Raw genomic sequence first — 22,775 nt, forward strand, 5'->3', positions numbered from 1 at the left:
TAATAATTAAGCTCCAACACCATATATTGTTAATTTTAATATATAATACACAAGTTCTTGTTTATATAATCGCGACAGAGGTTCAGCACGCACTGGCAATTGAAAGTATAAATCTAGCTATTAGTTCCACTGTCCTATATACATTGCACGGGGTTGATTGATGGTGCTAGTGCTATATACCCTGGATGGCGGACGAAGGAATCCATATATCTGGTATGGAGACTCCGTGGGTTCCACATCTGCAAGGAATCTATTACCTACCATTGATAAAGTCGGCAAATCGTACCTATCCCACTTTCAAAACTTCTAGTATGCCACATAGGTTGGTGCTGCAAATGATGCTGATGCGTATAGAGTGAATGCCTAGCCTGCAAAGGTGGAGGAATCTGGTGGTGGATCACAGAAAATCGTTTCGACGTATTTGACTCTTTCCCCTTCGACTTGGAGACAAAATTGGGAACGCGAGCGCGAAGTCCACAATAGTATGGATCATCTAAAAATGCAAACTTCAGCGTATGTACACTACGAAACGTTCACCTTACCATATTTTTTATCCTTATTTTTTGCTTTCCCTTTGCCTCTAGTAAATGGTTTGACGCTCCGATTATTCTCCGTATCGTCGTAGTCGGGCTAAAATAAACCCAATAAGTAATCATGGACAGGTAACAGAATTAAATTAACCTTTGGGATGTTATGGGAATACCAATTTTCTCGGGGAGGTAATTTAGGAGGTTTTTCACTGCGGCGTGGGAAGTGTTGACCTTGTAAAAGGAGTGCCTCACGACTGGGGGCCATTCCGATTGTGTCCGTTAACCCCAAATTTCTAGAAGAACCGTCGCCATTTCCAGCGATGCTGTACGGATCTTCGTCGGGAATCGGAATTCTGGGCCTATTTTTGATGTCAACCGCTCTTTGAACTGATTACCAATGTAAGAAATTAGTAACGGACAATAGAAGTGATAGATACTACCTGGCGGTAATTTGGATTTCAACATGTCTATAGCTACGATATTTATAATTAGAACCCATATGGGACATTCTAGAAGTTGTAACTCCGATTTGACAAAAGCAATCGCACTAATACACTGATACTCCAATCTTCGTCTATCAGGGTACGCCCTTCGAAGCTCCCGGTTTACATTAGATTGGAATTTCTTCATATCGAACAACTGCATTATTTTCAAGATTAATAAGTTACGACGAACTAAAACTGGGGAGATACCTTAAACGGTTTTTCTGGTTCAATCGCACAGCCTGGCATCCTTAAAATTTCATTTCCTATTGCATTTTCCTCATCTTGTCCACCATTTTTAATGTAAACGTTACATTTTGATAATCGTTTAATGAGAATGTTTCCAGAATCGTCCATTTTTATTTTCACGCCCTAGAAAAACGAACCAATAAAAGACTTTCAGAAGAATAGCTTACATGTCCAATGTGTCTCTTTAAATCCTCTGTTTTTGGATCGCGCATGGGATTCTCGAAGCCGCACAGTCCAATTCTAGAAGAAAGAATGTAGGTAATTCGTAATTTTGACCTATAGTCTGCGAGTATGTTGGTATAGGTAGGTATATGTATGTTTTGTAAAAGTTTTAAAGCAAAAACTATGGCTATGCAACTTATTCCACCACATGCATTAGATTTGTTCTTTTTAGAAATCCTGCGAAACTTTCGGAGGCACTAACAAATTACGAAAGCGCTCTTAAAATCGCTTACCTACTGTACAATAATATCACGCTGTCTAACAATACCATGCTGCATGCAAATGAACCAATTAATATTTACCGTTTGATCTCGAACAACTTGAGAAATCCTCCTTAAACCTTTCTGGAGTATGAAAACTGTAACGGTTCATCTTTGGTTTCATTTAAACTTTAATAGGAACTCATTAGACTTGACGCGCACAATTTAAATATCAGAGCTGACCATATCGACGCAAAGTTGCTCACTAGTATAGGTACCTACATTTGTTTCCAAAACATCGAATTTTTTACTGTACACAGTGTACATCTATAGATGTGCTTACGCAAGTACAGCGTATATATTTTGGTTTGTGATCAATTTGTGTTTTATACATGATGTATAAAACATATCGTTTCCATAGTTGGCGAAAAACAATTTCTGGTTGTATACTTTGTAACTGATAGATATGAATTTAAGGTTTCTGCATAGTACTATGGCCTCTATGATAACATTAAGTTTTAATGCGATATTAGCCAGATACGACCTTAAATATTAAACAGGGAACTCAGAAATGAACTATTGTAACAGGGCTCCATCACCATATATTGTTTAAATATAAATTATGAAAAATATTTCCACGCGTACAAATCAGCATATTTTACACAAGATATATACGTATTTTATGTAATGTATGTATACCAAAACGTGATTGTAAAGGCATCACGCAAAGTGGAGTCGTTTTAGTCTTTTTGGTTTTCGTCTACAAAGTTTATATGTACAGTTGTGATGCACACACACTACACTACACGTAGGTACATGGAGACAACTCCATGAACATTCAACTATATATGAATCGATTAGTCCCATTCTCCTATATACATTGTTCGGGGCTGACTAGGAATGTATCCCCTGGTGGGAATGCGAAGACGACCATATATCTGGTTATAGGGAGACTCCGTCTGTTCTACATCTGCAAGAAACCATTTACATTTAATTTTAAAAAATGAACCACGCATACCTATACCACTTTCAAAACTTCTAGCGTGCCACATAGGCTGATTATTGTGCATGTGGTGTGGGTGGATAAGGTGTTGATGTGTAGGCGGTAAAGGCGGAGGCTGCTGCTGCTGCTGTTGACTCACGGAAAATCGTTTGGACGTAACGGCTTCTTTGCCCTTAGATTTTGAAACAAAGTTCGGAACACGAGCACGTAGTCCACAATAGTATGGGTCATCTAAAAATCATGTTAGGATAAATTAAGCTTCAGCTTATTCGTCGTCCGCCCTCACCATATTTTTTGTTATTATTTTTTGACTTCTCTTTCCCTCTGGAGAAGGTAAATGGTTTTAATCTGCTTTCATCTTCCGCGTCGTCATAGTCAGGCTAAAATAGAAGATTTAAGTAGCAGTACTTAGCATGGGTTAAGTTGAACCTTTGGAATGTTGTGCGGGTATAAATTTTCTCTGGGCGGTAATTTGGGAGGTTTTTCACTGCGACGTTGAGCGTGATGTTGGCTTTGTAAAAGGAGCTGCTCTCGCGTGGCTGCCACCCCCATCGTGCCCGCAAATCCTGAACTACCTGACGAACCGCTGCCATTTCCAGCGACACTGTATGGATCTTCGTCGGGAATTGGAATTCTGGGCCTATTTTTGATATCGACCACTCTTTGAACTGATTTTAAACATAATTAATCATTCGAAATGTTAGAAAGTGCTACTACCTGGTGGTAATTTGGATTTTAACATATCCATAGCTACAACATTTATAATAAGAACCCATATGGGACATTCTAGAAGTTCTGGCTCCGATTTGACAAAAGCGATCGCACTAAGACACTGACACTCCAATCTTCGCCTATCAGGATACGCCCTCCGCAGCTCCCGATTTACATTAGATTGAAATTTCTTCATATCAAATAACTGCATCATTTTCAAAATCAGTTAATCAACTTACGAGTGTACAAGAAAAAAAATACCTTGAACGGCTTTTCTGGTTCAAGCGCACAGCCTTGTAACTTTAGAACTTCATTCCCTATAGCATTTTCGTCGTCTTGCCCCGTATTTTTTACGTAGACATTACATTTTGATAGCCGCTTAATGAGAATATTTCCCGCATCGTCCATTTTTATTTTAACGCCCTAAAAAAGGGATTGAGAAAAAAATGCGTACAATGAGAGATAGCGTTTACGTGTCCTATATGCCTCTTGAACTCTTCGGTTTTTTGATCTCGCATAGGATTCTCGAAACCGCACAATCCAATTCTACAAAAAAAGTGAACTTTGTAACTTGGAGCCAAATTATCTTCGAGACCTTTTATAATATAATGCCATTTATTAATGTAGTTTCGAAATGAACCTTTAAAAAACGTTTCTGGTTACCGAAAGTTAAATTCGGACAGTAAGTCACGTCATGTTGGCTAAGATTAATTTTGTTTCCTTCAGTTAATTATAATTATTTTAATTACAATTTTCGATGGCAATTTTCTTTCTCGCCTGATGCATGAAACATTTGTTAGAACCTATTTTTATCTTGCACGTCTTATGTTTGATCTTTGCGCATATTTATTGTGTGTAAAAGAACAATGCAGAGGTTTCAGATTTTCAGTGCTACTGCTTCACTTTTCAGACAATTGGTGAATAATTGAAAATTTAACTCAAATATGGGCAACATCCCAAGTGATCCGGAGAGACAGACGTTCGTAATAGTGTATTTTATTTTTGGAAAATGCGAAAGACCATTAACCATTATCATTGTACTTCCAAAAAACACTTGGTGTTAGCTTACTAAAATTGGATAGGTATCCCCCCGATGTAACGTGTTTTTTACGAGATGTAGAGAAGCAGTAACAGTAGATTCTTCCAGTTTCGAAACTGAAAATACTTATGTTCATCCCTTCGCCACCGTTTTCTCGTCAAATGGATCTACGTAGGTAGTAACGTAGCATCATTGATGATTCAATGGTAGCATATACAGGGTTGTGACTTGCGTAACGCATCATACGGATTTCAATGTAAAATTCATAACATGCGATTACTGGCTCCCCAAATTATTTTAGAGTAAAAATGTATTAAGGTTTTTTGTAGGAAAAATTTTTTTACGTCAATCAACCCTATTAATTTTCAATTTTTTGCATAATAAAGACGAAAAATTGGAAAATAAAACCCCCATCTTTTTCAATAATCTGCGATGCCATGGAAACAAAAAGATATCCAGTTATCGATTAGCAGCAGTTCGAAATGGCTTTTATGATCGACTTGGTTACTGTCTTGCAGTTAATGGTAACTTATTCGAACATTTATTGTAAATTGTTATATTAGGAAACCGTTTTTAGCGCATTTCCACAAAAATTAAAAAAAATGCGCTATTGTGGCCACTTTGTCCGTCCGTCCGTCCGTACGGCTGTCCGTCCGTCCGCTCGTTTTGCGACGCTACTAGTTCTTTATCTTAAGAGCTATTGTTCTACTTTTTTCGCTATTTGGTTCGTTATGGTGTCGAGTCTTATACCAAGGAAGGAATTTTTTCTGTACCGCTTACAAAAAAAGTTATTGTAAAAAAAACAAAAAACCGTTGTTTACATGTTCCATAATTTTACACTTTTGCCGTTTATTAACGATCATAGAGATCGTTTATAATTTTGCATTGCTATCTGTCGTCTGCCTGTTGGTCTGTCCGTCTATTCCTTTGTCTGTCTGTCCATCTATCTGCCCGTGTGAACGATAACTTTGTTTAGAAATGTTCGATCGCTTTTACATCTCCGTTAGTTATGAACTGAATTGCATGAAATTTAATATGGGCATAGCTTTAGCCATATAATACGCAATGCCAAAAGTGGAATCGAATCGATTCAAAATTCACAGTGCCCTTTTCGCATCTCGACCATTTATAAACCGAATTGCAAACTTTTTTACTTATAAAAGTATTTGAATGAAATTTGATACATAGGCATTTGGAATAAAGGAAAATCAAACGCCAATTTCAAAATTTGGTTTTGCGCATGCGCAGTGCCAACTTTTTTATTTATGGAAGAATTTAAAACGAAATTTGATACATAGGCACTTGGGATAAAGGAAAATCAAACGCCAATTTCAAAATTTGGTTTTGCGCATGCGCAGTGCCAACTTTTTTTATCTATGGAAGCATTTAAGTGAAATTTGATACTTTGGCGCTTGGAACAAAGGAAAATCTAACATTAGTTAGGTTTAGGTTTGCGCATGTGCAGTTCCAACTTTCTTATTTAGAAAAGCATTGAAATGAAATTCTTCTTATAAACTGAAATTGAAATAGCATGTCAAAAATGGATTGCTCATGTGCAACGTTATCTTTCATATTTGTGGACGGATTTTTACGATTTTAACAGAAGTTGCATCTTACAAATGGGAAATGAATGCAAGTGGAAATGCGCTTTATGTAAATCGTTTACGATTACTTTTTAACTTGTTAGTAATTTGGTCTTTATTTATGTTGAATTCACTGTTCTAAATATAATACTTTTTGATAGAATTTGATTTGTTTTATAGCGGACATTCCATGGCATGACGGATATTGGCGTAGCTTTTCATTAGTGTACACAAAAACAAAATGCACAGGCGGGTATTAAATCGAAGGGAAGTTATTTAAAGACACTATAATGGTAATCGAATTTATTGTTTGTCGAGCCTATTTAGCTCTGTGAATTAATTCCTCAAGGATGTCTTCAAGCAATTCTCTGTATTGCAATTGTCTTTTCAGGTCAAACACCACACATAGGAACACAAGCTCATCAAGGATGAAGTTTGGGATAAAAAGGGTTTCAAGCCTGGAGGAATGATGATTGTCATTAAAAGCGTCGGAATTTCATAGGGCGCCGGTTGCAGGATGAATTTTTCTTTGTAAGTACCTAATTAATTTTCAATTTTGCAAATGAATAAATCGAGATGTATGAAGCGGACTATTTTATATTTATAGTACAAGTTTAAAATCTACTGTCGATTTCAGGCATGTCGGCATATTCCACAATACAAGGTGCGTTTCGGTTCATCACACTTTCGAGATCTGCATCATTTGTCTGCACTAAAACTTTCATCTTTTAACATATTTTCTCGAGTTTCAAGCGAAACCAGTTGGCTAAAATTAGAATATATTTAAGTGAAAAAATCAGTTTCGATTTTTAGAAAGCTGGTCAGTAAACCTATCGATCATTGTAATTAATGTGCACGTATACACACGTTAATAATGCTATGAGAAGGCATGATTGATGGAGTATAATTTAAAACAAAACCAAATTAGTTGAAATTGGCTACCATGCGAGTTTGAAAATATGTGCGATTTTTTTCCTGCTATGAAGCTGATCGCCTTTATTAATTTACGGCATCAGAAAAGGTTGGTCGGTAATTTTTGATACCACCTAGTTAATATCTAGCCACAAGAGGCCTTCTTTCACTACGATAGGTACTCGTGCCCCATCATGAATTTGCGGTTTATGAATGTTCTAACAAAATAGTGATCCTATCAAAATGTTGCAATTCAAATCAATAACAGGAATAGTGACAATGTATAAGATAGTTGTGGGCGTTTAAGAGACAACCTTGAATTTGTTCAGGTTAATAGCAATCTGTTGTTGGCAACAAAGCCAGATCTTTAGAAACAGGACCTTTCAGATAGTTGAACTTTCAATTATAGTTTACCAACCCGTTTTCTTTGAAGAATTTGAACTGAAATTATAATAAAATACTGCCACTATATGGGTAAAGACAGTACTGTGACATTTAAATCGTATAGAGCGCCATAAATCGCATTGCATACTTTATTGGGGAATAAATTATTTGTTGGCTGTCACATTCGTTTTTAAAGGGCATAACGGAGTATGATTAATATTCATCCATTTATGGTGCTGGGAAATTTCTATTTATTTGGCATCACGGAGTCACGATTAAGAATTAGGGGGTAGGTGATGCGTCCAAGACGATTATGACTATTTTATCCGGCAATATTTTCAATTTATTCGTCACTCCTACGCTCATTCTTTCGTAATCGGTATAATGATTAATGCAACGGTGTCGTAAATCCCATTTCGTAAGAGTTCCCTTGCAACATCAAAACCACTAATTTTTAAATGTTATTAATTTGACGTCATGGAAGAAGATAAACAATGCCGTCACTTTAGTTGGTCTGTAGATGAGTAGGTATAAAATAATAAACAGGAATTTAAAAAAATTAGGTGGGCATACCGAAAGAGCGCGTGATTCATCAACTACATTTATTACACAAAATTAATTAGTTTCTCAATGAAAATTTCGTATGCGCCTGTAACTTTTGACTACGGTCGCCGACGGCGTGTTTAAATTATAATTTTCTTGCCATTATTACCGCGATCCCACCCATAATCTGGGTTATTGGCTTAGACATGATTGCACTTTTAAATTAGCTCCGTAATAAAGAAATTTCACACCATTTTCCAAATTGATTAGTTCATCTTGAACGAATTCTTTCAGAAAATATACTGGACTTTTGGTATCATATCTATACGAATAGGAAGGTATCAATTTGCTCTACTCGAATGTCACTAACCCTACGACTTTCCTGTATTTTCCTCGGTTCTTCGAAATTTTGGTATATACCTAAGTAATACAATGGAAATCTGAGTGTGGGGTATACTGTTTGTCCATTTTCACATATTTTAGGGTTATTCCTACTTCCATTAGCACTACAATGAGTTGGAATGGAATTTTCGACGGTCAAAAACCAGTATCAATACACTAAATTGAACCCTTTCGACTGAAATCAATATTACCTACCCTCCTTCATTTTCTGCGTATTTCCTGCTTTTTTTTCCTCTCCTATAGAGATCCCCAACCACACTTTGGCGTTATCATTAAATTTGGAATGGAAAGAAGTATACCTACTAGCACGTTTTAACGTACCCTAAAAAATTAAATAAACCAGTCGTCTCTATTTCGGATGTGAGGGTGATATTTCAGCAGATCTTCAGTGTCACTTTTGCATTAATCTATTAGTTTTTGGAGCCACTGGAGATACTTTTATACCATTTCGAGTCTCATACCAATATTGCCATGTTCACTTTAGTTTTGTTTAATGCCTTCATACATTTAAACCATCACACACTGAAAATTTTTGTTTGGTACATCGATACGAATACACTAAAAATGGTACAATCATAAAACAGTAGTTATAGAAAATCCGCGTAATTATAATGTCCTCATAAATAATTTTGCTGATGCTGACGATGCTGATGATAGTTTTGTGATGGCTTGGAAAGAAATAAGATTTAATTTTGTAACTGGAATTAGTTGTTGACATTTCTGTAATGACAATAATTTACCTGTAAATGAGTCATATATAGCGAGATTCAACTTGCTATTCGAGTATCTTGTATGTACGCTGGTATAAGTACTTCAAGACATAGTTGGTATTATAATTTTTTATTAATTTTTGCCTTGTTAACCTTGATGTAGTGCATATATAATTGTTTTACTTGTATAATACGTTGAATTATAACTTCAGTATACCGTGTAGCAATTTATTATTTGAATTATTTGTCTTGCGACGTCCATTGTTAGGTACTTGCTACCCTATATGAAAAACATGAAATTACAAACGTGACAAACTACTATTACACATTATGTAAATAATTCACATTTATAATTCAGTGGTTGCTATCGCGTATGTGTTCTATAATTGCTATGAATATTTCATTCATCTTCTCAGGCGTTTCAACCACCTTAATTGATATATTTACGGAAAGCGTATAAATTTATGATGGCGAGATCTATATGGACGCCAAATTGGGTAGTGTTGCTTTTACGCTACCCATGCTTAAAACCCACGTCCTTGCTTTATGTTAGCATCTATCAGAAGTTACCTCCCATATACAAGAACTTTCAAGAATAGACGACGTACACATTAAAGCAGCTTTGAGCAAAGTTTGTCAAAAGCAAGTAAGTTTCTTTCTTGCAAACTGAGACAGGTAACACGACCCAACTTGATGTTTACGGCCACGCGGTCAGTCGTTTTCTGTGTTTCTTTTTTACTATCTAAACTACAGTAATTACTTCTATTGTTGATAAAATCCATACTCTCTATGCCATGTACAAATTGAAAACATAGCCTTAACCAGTTTTAGAATCACATCCCACATAGAAAAGTGATAATTTGGGTACGTGCCGAATTATTTTACCTTGTCCGACAGAAAAGGCCAAGTCGAAATGTTATCCGTCAACATTTTTCATCAAAGAACAACTCTCAGGTCAAATCGACGAAAATGGCACTGAGAAAAATCGCGTACGATTTTCAGTAGGGGAATCTTTTGCCACTCAGCTCGCATTCGGAAACACGACTTTTAATCCGGCTCATATCCAATAGCACTGATCCTTGAACTAGAAATCGATTGGCGAAGGTTTGACGAGGAACAGACGGACGGCCAAAAGCATTACATAAGAGGAATTTCCCTAAAAATAAAGGATCGGTTGTTATGTCAAAGCGTGTACCGATCCTACACAATTAAGTACGTTTCTCAAACTGATGTCTTTGTATAATAATCGTAGTCAGGAGTATACTAATTCTTCAAGACAATAAGGTTTTTAGGACATTTTTTCCACATAAAAATTCCCCTTATGTGATGGTTTTGTCCGTCTGTCTGTCCCTCGTCTACTCGAGAACAAAAAGAGATGTTAAACCTGCGCCAATCGATTTCTACGAGTTTCAAAAGCAGTGCTATTGAAATCTTCAAAACAGCAAAATGAAACGGGAATACATCTTACCAGAAATATATACACAGTAGGTACTGTAAATTGGCAGTGAAAATTATTACGTGCCACTTAATAAATTTAATATTGACGTCGTTTTCCAAGATGGTGTCACATAGGTATTAATTATTATTAGGGATAAGTATCTTTTAAATGATGATACTATACTATGAAATTTGGTACGAACGCTCTATAAGGGTATTGTTTTATATGAAAACACTGGCCATTAAAAAAATTTAAAATGATAGCCGTTTCCAAAGATGGCGCCCAGCTCATGCAAATATTAACGCTCGTATTATGAAAAGTTTGGCGTTTCTGATACATCACTGGACCGATGAGGCGTAATTATACCAAACTTCGTTCAAAGATACTTACCATCTCGAATTTCTTAAGCGGCCACTGTTTTCATATAAAACAAGACCCTTATAGAGCATTAATACCAAATTTCATGACAGTATCATCATTTGAAAGATACTTACCACTAATGATATATGTGCCGTCATCTTAGAAAACAGTGACAATATCAAATTGTTTAAGAGGTCAGCGTTTTTATACAAGGTGACAATTTGAAAACTTACCACCCCCCATATCTTAGTAAATAAACGAGATATTTAAAAAAATCAAAATCCGTTTCGGTAATTCGGAGGGGGAATCACAATGACATAGTTGGCGACGCACCCCTCACACCCCCTGCGCCCCAGCCACCCCAACTTTTAAATCTTAAATAGTGACCCCCCATGTGTGATACGTCGTTGGAAAGCTCTGAAAAAATGCTTTCCAACCATACCCAATAGCATTACATTTAGGTTAGTAATTATCGTGCAAATAAAAAAATAAGCTAATATGATACATTTGAAATCTGTCGTATTTAAAACGCAACCGGCGAACATAGACGAACTAAGACAGAGAATAATTCAAGAATGTCGAAATATTGCAAAACCAACATTTGAAAAGGTTCGACAAGAGTTTGGGAATAGATTATAACTGGCGATCAAAAATGAGTTGCTGTCGAGTAGGCTTTGGAATTTCAAGTTAAATACGATTTTCCATGTTTATTTTTTGATTTGCACGATAATTACTAACCTAAATGTAATGCTATTTGGTATGGTTGGAAAGCATTTTTTCAGAGCTTTCCAACGACGTATCACACATGGGGGGCCACTATTTAAGATTTAAAAGTTGGGGTGGCTGGGGCGCAGGGGGTTGGAGGGGGTGCGTCGCCAACTATGTCATTGTGATTCCCCCACCGAATTACCGAAACGGATTTTGATTTTTTTAAATATCTCGTTTATTTACTAAGATATGGGGGGTGGTAAGTTTTCAAATTGTCACCCTGTATAAAAGAGTACCCTTACATTCATACCAAATTTGATACTTATACAAAGTACCATCATCTTAACGGTTCAATCATTTTCTGGCATTGATCTGCCCCACTATATAAATACGAAATTTTTAATTGAAAACGATTATAAAAAAGAAAAATTGCCATTACGCCACCTTAATAAAAAACATTCCCCAAAGAACTTAAGACATTGGAAAATGTTTTCTTTCCAAAATTCAGTACGTTTAATGAGTACTACTATAGAAACTAATTGTGTATTTTATGGGAAAGTACAATGAACCAAATTTTTAGTGAAGGAACTTTATACGTCTGCCACCACAAAACCTAACGAATAACAGCGGACATTCGTATGTCGTTTCTATCAAGAATTATACGAGGAAAAGTAAAATTATTGTACTGTTGGGGTGGTTTTGGGACTACCTTTTTGGTTAAATGAGGTAGAATGATAGGGCACGTCCTCAGACACGGAGGATTAGTACAGCTAGCTATAGAAGGTAGGGCAGAGGGCAAAAGAGGGGTAGGACGGCAGAGTTAGGGACGTAGGCAAGGGTAGTTATGTAGAAATGAAAAGATTAGCGCAGGATAGGAAAGGGCGGAGGACTGCAAGAAGAAAAAGAAGAAGAAATAGAAATAAGGTAGAAATAAGAAATGTTGCTCTGGGGTATTTATGGAAATGTAAGGTGATTTTGTGTTGTAATTAATCAACTTCATTATTACCGAGGTGATGATTTTGAACTTGCTGTCTGTCCGTCGGTCTGAGTACATGATTATTCGCGAACGGTTTCGAATTTTCCAATTCTGTTTTCAGTAATAGGTATAGACAATGGTCAAGGAACTAACTGATTAAATGTTGGTCATTTGAACTTTCTGTCCGTCCGTCTGTGTACATGATCACTCGCGAACGGTTTCGAATTTTCACATTTTGTTTTCAGTAGCAGGTAGACAATGATCAAGGGACTAACTGATTAAATTTTGGTAATTTAGACTCTGCCGCTAAACGTTGTCTATATTGGCTTGAAACAGTTTATTTGTAATATCAGATGTATGCAACTAGCATTAATAGGACTTCAAAAGAATGGGTAAATTTGACATTAAGTACCTAATGAAACTATAAAAACAAATACATACAGAATGAAAATCATGACGAGACTCGAGACAAGATGCTTTAACAAGACAGCCATTATAATATATCTATGGTAACGATAAAAGTTTATTCAATAATAGGTAATGTGCAAACATAAGAAATGCCATTCCTTTCATAATCCCGTTTTCCAAACAATAATGGTTATCCAACATTTCATTCTGTATTTGAAATCGATATTAAACCAATTCCTTGGGTTTACTTCCTGCGTACGAATTTTCTGTTTGATTTGCAAGATTGTATTTCTAATTGGGTTGGGTCCAATAGGAAATATTATTTCTTTAATGGTGATGGGTAAAAAACAAGATAGAAAAAACATTAAGCGCATGGAAGTTTACATAAATAATAATAAAATTGATTTTCTAGAATTCTGTGTTTCGGTTCAGTATATTCTCCTCAGTGAGGAAATGATGCCCTTATATTATGCACACGCAGCACAGGAGCAGATTAAAACATTACCTTCAACAAGCAATAATTCGTTCTTTCAAAACGAAGACACGATTTTTGGAAGATCAAAACCAAAAGTGTCCAACCCTTTTGATGCTAATGGTCATTCCACCGACCCAATGCAGCACGTTGAGTATAGGTACAGATAATGTAGTGGGTGTCCGAATTTGGGCACGTTCATCGTATGGAGCATTTAAATCTACATGCATTTAGCCATTGCTAGGTACAATGTAAATAATTTCATACAGATAACGGATGACAGTTTGGACTATCAGGTACCAAACATTTCCAATCCCTTTGTGGGAACAGTATGGAGACATTTAACGGAATAAGTAAACACTTTTGCGGCCATACAATTACAAAATTGATGCATAATGTTCACATATTGATGAAGTATAAGATTATCAGTTAACGAAACATAATGGCACGATTACTATTCGTCTGCGATTTCTTTTCCTTAAACTTGAAAATCAATTGAATATTCCGCTCGTTTTCACCTTCTTTTCCTGAATAATTCCGATCAAATTTGCAATCTCGACCTGTCTTTTGAACTCTACAGAATATTTTGGTAGGCAGATCGTCTCTGCGACAGGCTCTTTCAGAAATAGCGCTTGTTTTAACTTGATGATAATTTGGACGATTGAATGTGAACTTGTGTTTGGTCATATACAATTTACGTGGCATAATTCAAGTTTATTGGTTCAAATGAGCAGGATATGAGAACCAGGCTTAGAGAAAAACTCAAGAAAACCGTTTAATGTAATCTAAGCTACTTAACCGTTTAATCGCAATATGCATAATTTAAATTCGAGTAACTAGAGGCTGTGGAAGGTGTAACGGCAAGGAATTTTGTACGCAACTTTCATAATTTATATTTTATATGCTTCACTCAGAGCAAGATTTTCCTGTTTACAAGGTTTTTATTGGTGATTAAAAATGTTCTTTTTGGTCATTCGCTCTTGGAAAATGTTCATCAACCTTAACTTGTGCATAAGATGCATCATTGTCCACATCATACCAAATTCCTTCGAAATGATGCGAAAATAAACTATAATTCAGCAGGAACATGGTGTTGCAATGGAAGTAAAAATGTTCGGGTTACATAAATCCGAAACTATACAAGGTATCCCACTGACAAAACACATTTAAATGTTATTTCCTACATATCATTTCTAAACAAACAATTACGTTTCTTCCTCCTTTCCATCGTGATTAGACAAAAACATTTTTTTTTAATATAAACAACAATAGATAGGTAGATTGTGGTTTCAGAATAAGCTCGCCTTTAGGAATACCTTTAGAGTTTTAAATTACCGTAAACCTAAGAACGGGTTGTATATAAATGTGTCATAACTGCAAAATTACTTTCACTAAGGTAAGCGAGTTTGAAGGTGTGCATGTGTTTTTATGGTACGAGCATTCCGTTGTGTTTTTTATAACACTGCGTTGTTAATTTCGAAACTATCTTACCGAAATCCGTCGAATCCATCATCAGATCCATTTACCGTCAAAACTGGAGCTCGCGCGTACGCCTTTGCGACTCTTCTATTTCGTTCCAAAACGATCACTTTCGCCCATATTTCGTCATCAATTTGCGTCCATTTATCTAATACTTCCTGGATGTGATCCTATAAAAGAAAATTCAAGCTAGAATGGAGGATTACGCAAATATATTTAACACCACTAACATACTTTTCTTTTTACGGTTGTCTGTAACATAGTTTAATAGTCATTATAAAGTTGCTAAGGAAACCGGATTGTATTATATCTATATAATAACCATGGTTTAACGAGAAACGTATAATGTTATAGAGTTTTGTTATAAATATTGCTGCATGCAATATGTTTATATCTGCCATTATTCCTAAATTGTAATAGCGGAATAATTTGATTTCTCCTCACTTAATGCCGCTCGCAATTAAAGAAAAAAGTTTCGTTCAACTCAAACTTTTGCAAAAATTGCGGTCATAGAATTATGTCCCATGAAATTGGTACTAGGTTTATTATTACAATTTTTCACTTGAATAATTTTTATAAAAATTAGTCCTATAGAAACACGAGAAACTTTCACATAAGTGAACGTATCGTGTAACCTCGACTTAATATTTAGATCGTTCCTATGGTTTCTGGTATTTTTGGTCTACCGTGCCTTACAAATATAATTTGTGCGAGCATATTTGAGAAAATTTCAATATTTCGAATCAATAATAAATAACGCATCCAACGGTGCAACCAACGCAACATGGTTCCGAGTAGGTAATAGGTTTGCAATGCAAGTGATTGTTTTTAGCCTGGAGTGCTTTAGCCGTTACGACAACGTCCTTGCTGTAATTAATGCCTGCCATAAGATACCTAACTAAACACAAGCTATTGCGACTCACCAGATATTATAATTGTGTCTAGTATATCTATCTATTTATGGTATTCCCGCAAACAATAGCTGTAAAATATTTTTCTTTACGGCGTGTATTTATAAATTTTAATATTCATCAAGCGAAGATATTGCTTTCACTTGTTTAACATAATGCACTGACGCGTTTGGTATTAGATCGACATTAAAATCTCCAATATATTATTTTTTTTTAACTTCAAATTAACATTTTGGTAGGTCCGCATAATAGAGCACATACCACTGAGTCACGGACTTTGCTGCACTACATTAAGAAATAATTAAAATCTACACAAAGTGGCATCGGTTCTTAATTATGTAAGCTTGTGGAATATTACAAAAATGTAAGAATTTCAGGTTTTGATCGGTAAGTGAATTACTTCGAAACCCATGATTGCCACAGATATTGGATAACTGAGAATGTAAAAGATCTCTAAATCTCGTCTGTTGTCTTTTATATCTACAGAATGAGCGAATGACACCTAATCATATTTTTAAGGGGACAGCTTTGAACTCTACGATACTAATGCTAATGATAGATGATGCACTTAATTCTCAACGCATATCACGTATTACAAGTTGCAACCTTAATCGGTCCCTTGTCATCCGCTTCCGTTGTGTTATCCTTTACCTTCCGTCTAAAATTCTTCACTTTCTTTCACATTGTTTAAACAATCCATTCTTCTGCGTCTTGAAAGTTGTAGATATTTGAACGCGACAAAATAAAATTTCAGTGGAAAAATAACACCTTTTATATAGTTGTGACTGGTGAACTATAGTACCGGACTTGGGGAATTTATTACCTATACTTAGCAGACGCGGCGAACGTCGGACCGCCCTGAGGAAATCTCGTTTTTTCCATTCGGAAGTGCTTTCGAAGTACACCTTAACGCCTCCAAAGAAACAAACCTACCTTCTAAACGTCAAGTCTCTATCTTCCGCAGTTTCGACTGTAAACCGTAAAGTCCCGTGTCTTTCCCGTTCCCGTGGGAATTTCGGAAAGTGTTTTACTATATCAAAAACTTTCGCGGGCAAACGTCCAATCAATCCTCAAAGTTTCATCGCAATCTAATGAACGGTTTAGGCAGGTATAAGAGACAGACAGACAGACGTTCATTTTTATTGATATAGATAGATTACCACTAATCGATTTGTTTTTTCTTTTAACTTTGGTGCATTTATTTCAGAGATTGCTTGATAGTTTTCCATACCTTTTGATGGTATTTGCCCATCCCACCATTAAAGGTTGTGATCGTTTGCTATATAATGCATGTTGGCTACGTTCCTTTGATATAGGAGCCTTACCTCAATGGCAGTCTCTGAATCAAAGTAACCCCTCATACTCAATCATGTTCCCGTAAAGTGATCTTCATTTGAATGATGTAACTTGAGTCCCATAAGATCTGTAGAATGTGTATTGTAAAATCCCTATGGCCGAACATCTTTCTTCTCCATTAATGTTTTATCTTATATCGACATTTTATATCTGTAATACTTATAAACCATAGTGTGCGGCGCCATACGTTTTTGAATTCAATTTAATTGCTTAATAATGACTCTGTAGTATCTTTGTTCTTCGTTCGAACAAAATCATCAATGTTATATTGTAGAGCACTGGTATGGGTATCAGTATAACTCCATAACCCTTCTGCAATAAAACATTCTCCGAAGATTATTCCTCTTCGTGGTATGTTCTTTTAGTTTCGGTCCAGTCGCGATAGTAATAACAGTCTTTCTGTTGTTGTTGCACTAATTGGATCCCTCCTCGATGCGATATTATTCAGACTCAGCGTCTTCATAAGAGGCTCCTATGAGTTCCTTTTGCATGTTGCGCTTTCCATGAACCGCCATCTTAACCAACACTCGAATGATTTAGGAATGATGCGGGACAGTTTCGGTCTAATTGCAAAATCATTATGACCATCAAGCATGAAATATTGATTTTGTTTGACTACCTTTGGCACTTCGCCCTTTGGGTAAGTGCCATTAAAAAAATTTCCAGTAACTTATCGGTTAGTGTTAAATTTGTACCAGACTAGTTTTGCTTGCACAAGGAGGGCTGCAACTGTGATAGAGTTTTGCATATAGGAAAGGATGGCTCACGAATGTGTCCATATTGTTAACGGTTGTAGTCTCATGAAGCGAACTCCTGCCAAATCCAAGCGGCTTTGAAAATTTCCTTGTTTATTTACGTTAACCTTCTCGCCAGGATACCAGACAATTCAATTAGACCGACACATCCAATTAAATCAACTTCAAAGTCAGAATGCTAATCAGATTATTTTGTCTACGACTGTCCTATCCGTTTTATTTGTTAGCCTGGGGAGCACCAAAGAGGACGGCAGAAAAAATACCCAAAAAATCTCATATTGAACCCGTTCACCGTTCATAAATAGGTAAGGCGATCGCGAAAGAAAATATGATTGTGTTTCTTATATAACATTTAGAAATATCATAGTATTAATCGACGTTTGTTGATACGCTCTAATAACTCCTTGCTATTATATTGTAGTTCCCGACATTTTTAAAGTTTCCATATTGTTATAATGAAGTCGAGATTCCACGTTTAGTCATATTGAAAGTAAATTTCAATCGGAAGAGTGGGTAAGACGATTTTTTTTTAATTATATAACGTTATTTTAACGGGCTGACGTAAGAGAAACAAAATTTTGTTTGGAATTTGTATATGAAATTAATATAACGCCGTACTGGGTTGATGATTTTAACTTATATAAAGTTACGTGCGTGCGCCTTGTGAAAGTTGTTCTGTAGGTCCGTCAGGGTCTCCGCAAATGTCAAGAACATTTGCTTGTGACAAATTTATACATCAAATGAAATGTTAATAATAGGAGATAAAATTGCAAGGACGCAAATTTGGCGCACACACATTATATGCAGTCAAGTGATAAATCGCACTAGCACCAGCAAATGTTTATTGTCACATTTAAAGGTATGCATTTACGACAAGGCCGCATAGAAAGCAAAGCCCCAGCCTAAGATTGCATTTTAATTGCCATTCTGACCTTCGTTTTGAAAAATGGGCAGCTGGAAAAGTCCCCACTCGGTTAAAAAATGTACGCGATTAATCTAGCATTAGTAAAAGAAATGTACCTTGTAAAGTTTGTCCTTTTGGTACCAAACGTCTTCCTCGTCTTCGGGTTGTTGGAAATTGGAATCCATGTGAAGATCATCTCGGGATCGTGATAGAATCTTTCTACGCGACACCATTTCTTGATAATCCTAGAAGAAATGTTTCACAATTTGAAATGTGAAGATTTACCATGTATTACACGTATGAAGACGGTTATATATTTACCATAAGGTCAACATACTAATGAAGAGATGCCACATGGGGACACATGCATTGCACGGTCATGTATGTATATATGTTTATTTAGGAGGAATGTCTACAGAATTTCGTACAATGTTAAGAATACAAAAAAAACTGCGACAAGCGTGTTCTGAAGGCAGAATTTTGGTCGTACATTCATCATTAACATTTCCAGCGATTGCAAATTCAAAGTGAACTCAAAATTACCGTTCTTCTTCGACCGGGTATTACCTTTTGAGAATATTAAATGGTAGGTGTCACCAACGCGCTATTACTACCTACGAAATCAAACAGTTATGTAAGGAGTTGTCAATTGCAAACGAGTCTTTGATATTATTGCTGTAACTTATTACCGCGAAGGCGTTCGTTACGATGAGATACAGTCGAAAAAATCGTCTTCGGCATGAGGGGTTGGTGGATAAGTTAAGCGTTATTGGAATACGGCCAGTTCTTTTCTCGAATCCCAACAACCCTTAACGATGCAATTTCACGCGAATTTACCTACTTTGCGTCCACACTTTTGTACTACGAGAGAGTTTGTGAAACGCACCAAGTGAAACTTAACTAGCCACTAGCCTTGCTAGATTCTTAGTGGTTCAGAAGAGTTCGTACTATTAAACATTAACAAAACCTTCAACTAATTGTTTGGATAATTGCTTTTTATTTAGTAACCTGCATGGGTACTGAATTATTCTCACATTACAAACTTGAGTAAATTACACTACCCAGAATTCACCCGCAAGTAAAAATTTAAATTCAAAAAAGTGTCTGGAGTGCGCCTTAATATTCAAAGCCCCATTCCTTCGTGGTACGCGTAAATATTTTCTAGAAGAAACGAAAAACTAAAAATAAGAAAGGCACCGACTCAATAGGTGAAAGCATTTGTTTACGGATCTCATAGACAATTAATAAACTTACATAGAGTAGGTAACTCCAGATTTATTGTGTATATAATCCCAAATGTTGCACTTCACTGCACTACAATTTACGTGAAAATGTGAATGGTTCGAAACAGAAAAGCCGTCGCGACGCTTCGCGGTTGTTTGCACGCAAATCGTCTCTCAGAGTGCGAAACAACTCGCGAACACCTTCGCCGACGTAAGACTCATTATGACGTCGCAAGTAGAACACTAACCAGTCGACTGCCTCTCCCTACTTAACTGTTCCCAAGGCAGTAGGCTACTTTCTTTTCACTATTCGATTATTATTTTTTCAAACATTTTCTGTTTCTAAACCACTACCTATTAGTAAAATGTTAAAGCGCATTCCCCACCGACGCCTTTCGCGCCGATTTTTTAAATCAAAGCCCCAACACACCAACTACACAAGTAATTAATTTATACAAGCGTAACTAAGATTCTATAATAAATGAATAAAAAAATTGTAAGAGATTTCAATGAGAAGTCAGAACACAAAACCGGTCCACTGCAGAGTGTATTTCCAGATTCATATTTTTTTCTCTGTAAAGGCATAGAAAATTCATGACTTCAAGTACCATAGGGGTTTGTAAAAGTTGAACGGCAGTATACATTTTTTTATTTCGTTAAAATAAATAAACGCCAATTATATTTCCATAAGTCCCTTGAAGTTGAGAGTATAAAAAGTAGAAGTGATCGCACGTTTAAAAATATCGCAGGTCAACGAAACCAACAATAAAGAAGTCGAATCTTCGTTTTTTTTCGCCAGATGATCTGAGGACAAGTTTGGTTTGTATGAACACCCATAGAATACACTTTAGGGTATTATTAAGTAGACTTTTTTTACGGTATTTATCTTTAATTTATCTCTTAAGTGTGTTGCAAAGCACTTCTCTTATTTATCTCAAATTGCGTTATAAGTGAATAAATATACATGTTTTACTATAGGGCTTGACAAAAAAATTTTGAAACGCACCTCTTGAAAGCAAGAAATGTGCTCATCAATTCGGCATGCACTTTTCTGGTTTCGAATTAACGAAAAATAAACGATTTCGGAACCTATTGCTTTTATTAACTTACAGGTGCGTTAAAATTGCTTGGCTATCTCACAATGATGGATTCTTAATTGCGGGACTTCGTTGACTCATATTCATGCAGACATCCTAACAAAAATTCCCAATATAGAAGAACAACCTTGAGTGTGGCCTTTTCAGAAATTATTCATTTTTTTTCCATTTGCGTTTTTAACGAAATAATGATCGATAGAGTAATAACAATATTTTTAAATTAATAAGAGGTTTAGTAAAATCTTTCGGTCAGTTTCCTATTCATCAATGCTACTTTTTGTAAGTTGTGGTCAATAACCAGAATTTCCGAAGTATAATCATACACTTGATGAAACTTATAATAATTATGGATTTACACAATTGTCTCCTGTGCTCCTGCGTAGTACATTATTTACAATATCTATAGCAATAGTTTACGTGGTTTCAATTACATTTAATTTCCGAAAAGATTTGGATTTTAGAGCGTGAACTCACTGAATTGACAATATCACCCTACAACTATACTTCGGCTCACAAACAATATCAAAATTTACAGGGGCGGACTGGCACGAGGGGCGGGGGGGGGGCGGGGAGCCTGTAGATCATAATGGCCCGTTGGAAATTTATAAGTATGTGCTGTATTTAGTTTCTTGAACTATTAATAAATTATTAACACGTTTTTCTAATTGGGGTTGATGTTAGGTTGTTAAAAAATTCTGTTTTAATTGAAGTGTTTTACAATGAATTTATCATTTTTTGTCGTAGTATTTTGAAAGTGCTGAAATACAATGATAGGCGACGCACCTCGTGTGGATTGTATATTTTGTTACTTTTAATTATCAGTTGCAATTTAAAAAAAAACTGCATGGTAATTGATTTTCGAGAAAAGGAGTACTTTAAAATGTTTTTGTGGTGCACCTCAGAGCTACCCCCCCCCCTCGCCACCTTCATTACTACACTAATACTTTAATGGCCCGTAAGTACCCAGTCCGCCCCTGTGTATAACCTTCCTTTTTTACCAAAATTCAACTACACCAAAATTTCTCGGGAAAACACTTTTTCTTATTAATTTGGGTTGGGTGCGTAAAATCCAAATCAATTCGCACTTTTTCGATCAGACTTCTCAATCAAATGTTGTAACTTTTGAACTAGTAGCCCAATCTTGGAACTGTTTGAAATTATGGATTCTACAGGCCACATTCTATAAGACAAGGCAGTGTATAACCTTCCTTTTTTACCAAAAATCGACTGCACCAAAATTTCTCGGGAAAACACTTTTTCTGATTAATTTTGGTGCGTAGAATCCAAAACAATTCGTACTTTTTCGATCAGACTTCTCAATCAAAAGTTATAGACTAGAAACCAATTTCGAAAAAAAATTCAAAGGGCTGTAATTTTTGAACTAGTAGCCCAATCTTGGAACTGTTTGAAATTATGGATTCTACAGGCCACATTCTATAAGAAAATTTTTTTCCGGGTCGATCTGAGGCAATTTTTTTTTCGGGGCTCAAGAAAAGGCAGTGTATAACCTTCCTTTTTTACCAAAAATCGACTGCACCAAAATTTTTCGGGAAAACACTTTTTCTTATTAACTTTGGTGCGTAGAATCCAAAACAATTCGTACTTTTTCGATCAGACTTCTCAATCAAAAGTTATAGACTAGAAACCGATTTCGAAAGAAAATTCAAAGGGCTGTAACTTTTGAACTAGTAGCCCAATCTTGGAACTGTTTGAAATTA

At 35.9% G+C, this 22,775-nt stretch overlaps 1 protein-coding gene across 2 annotated transcripts; it reads right to left on the minus strand.

The window, feature by feature from the left end:
- On the minus strand, positions 1–20,243 carry LOC116168374. 2 transcript variants are annotated; one of them, XM_031484174.1, is made up of 10 exons: positions 19,992–20,243; positions 18,854–18,982; positions 14,824–14,981; positions 1,429–1,501; positions 1,223–1,384; positions 971–1,169; positions 682–917; positions 543–630; positions 287–493; positions 1–239 (listed from the first exon to the last, which is right to left on the minus strand). In XM_031484174.1, exons 2-10 carry the CDS (start codon positions 18,968–18,970, stop codon positions 121–123), a joined length of 1,359 nt encoding a protein of 452 aa, XP_031340034.1. In that variant the 5' UTR covers positions 18,971–18,982; positions 19,992–20,243; the 3' UTR covers positions 1–120. The 2 variants fall into 2 exon arrangements, with proteins under 2 accessions (XP_031340034.1, XP_031340033.1); XM_031484173.1 differs by lacking the exons at positions 1–239; positions 287–493; positions 543–630; ... (2 more) ...; positions 1,223–1,384; positions 1,429–1,501 and adding exons at positions 2,261–2,653; positions 2,702–2,917; positions 2,973–3,066; ... (2 more) ...; positions 3,659–3,820; positions 3,871–3,943 and having other exon boundaries at positions 19,992–20,211.
- Positions 20,244–22,775: the final 2,532 nt, after the last annotated feature.

The sequence above is a fragment of the Photinus pyralis genome, unplaced genomic scaffold, assembly GCF_008802855.1.
Source record: "Photinus pyralis isolate 1611_PpyrPB1 unplaced genomic scaffold, Ppyr1.3 Ppyr1.4_LG4, whole genome shotgun sequence".
Classification (NCBI taxonomy): domain Eukaryota; kingdom Metazoa; phylum Arthropoda; class Insecta; order Coleoptera; family Lampyridae; genus Photinus; species Photinus pyralis.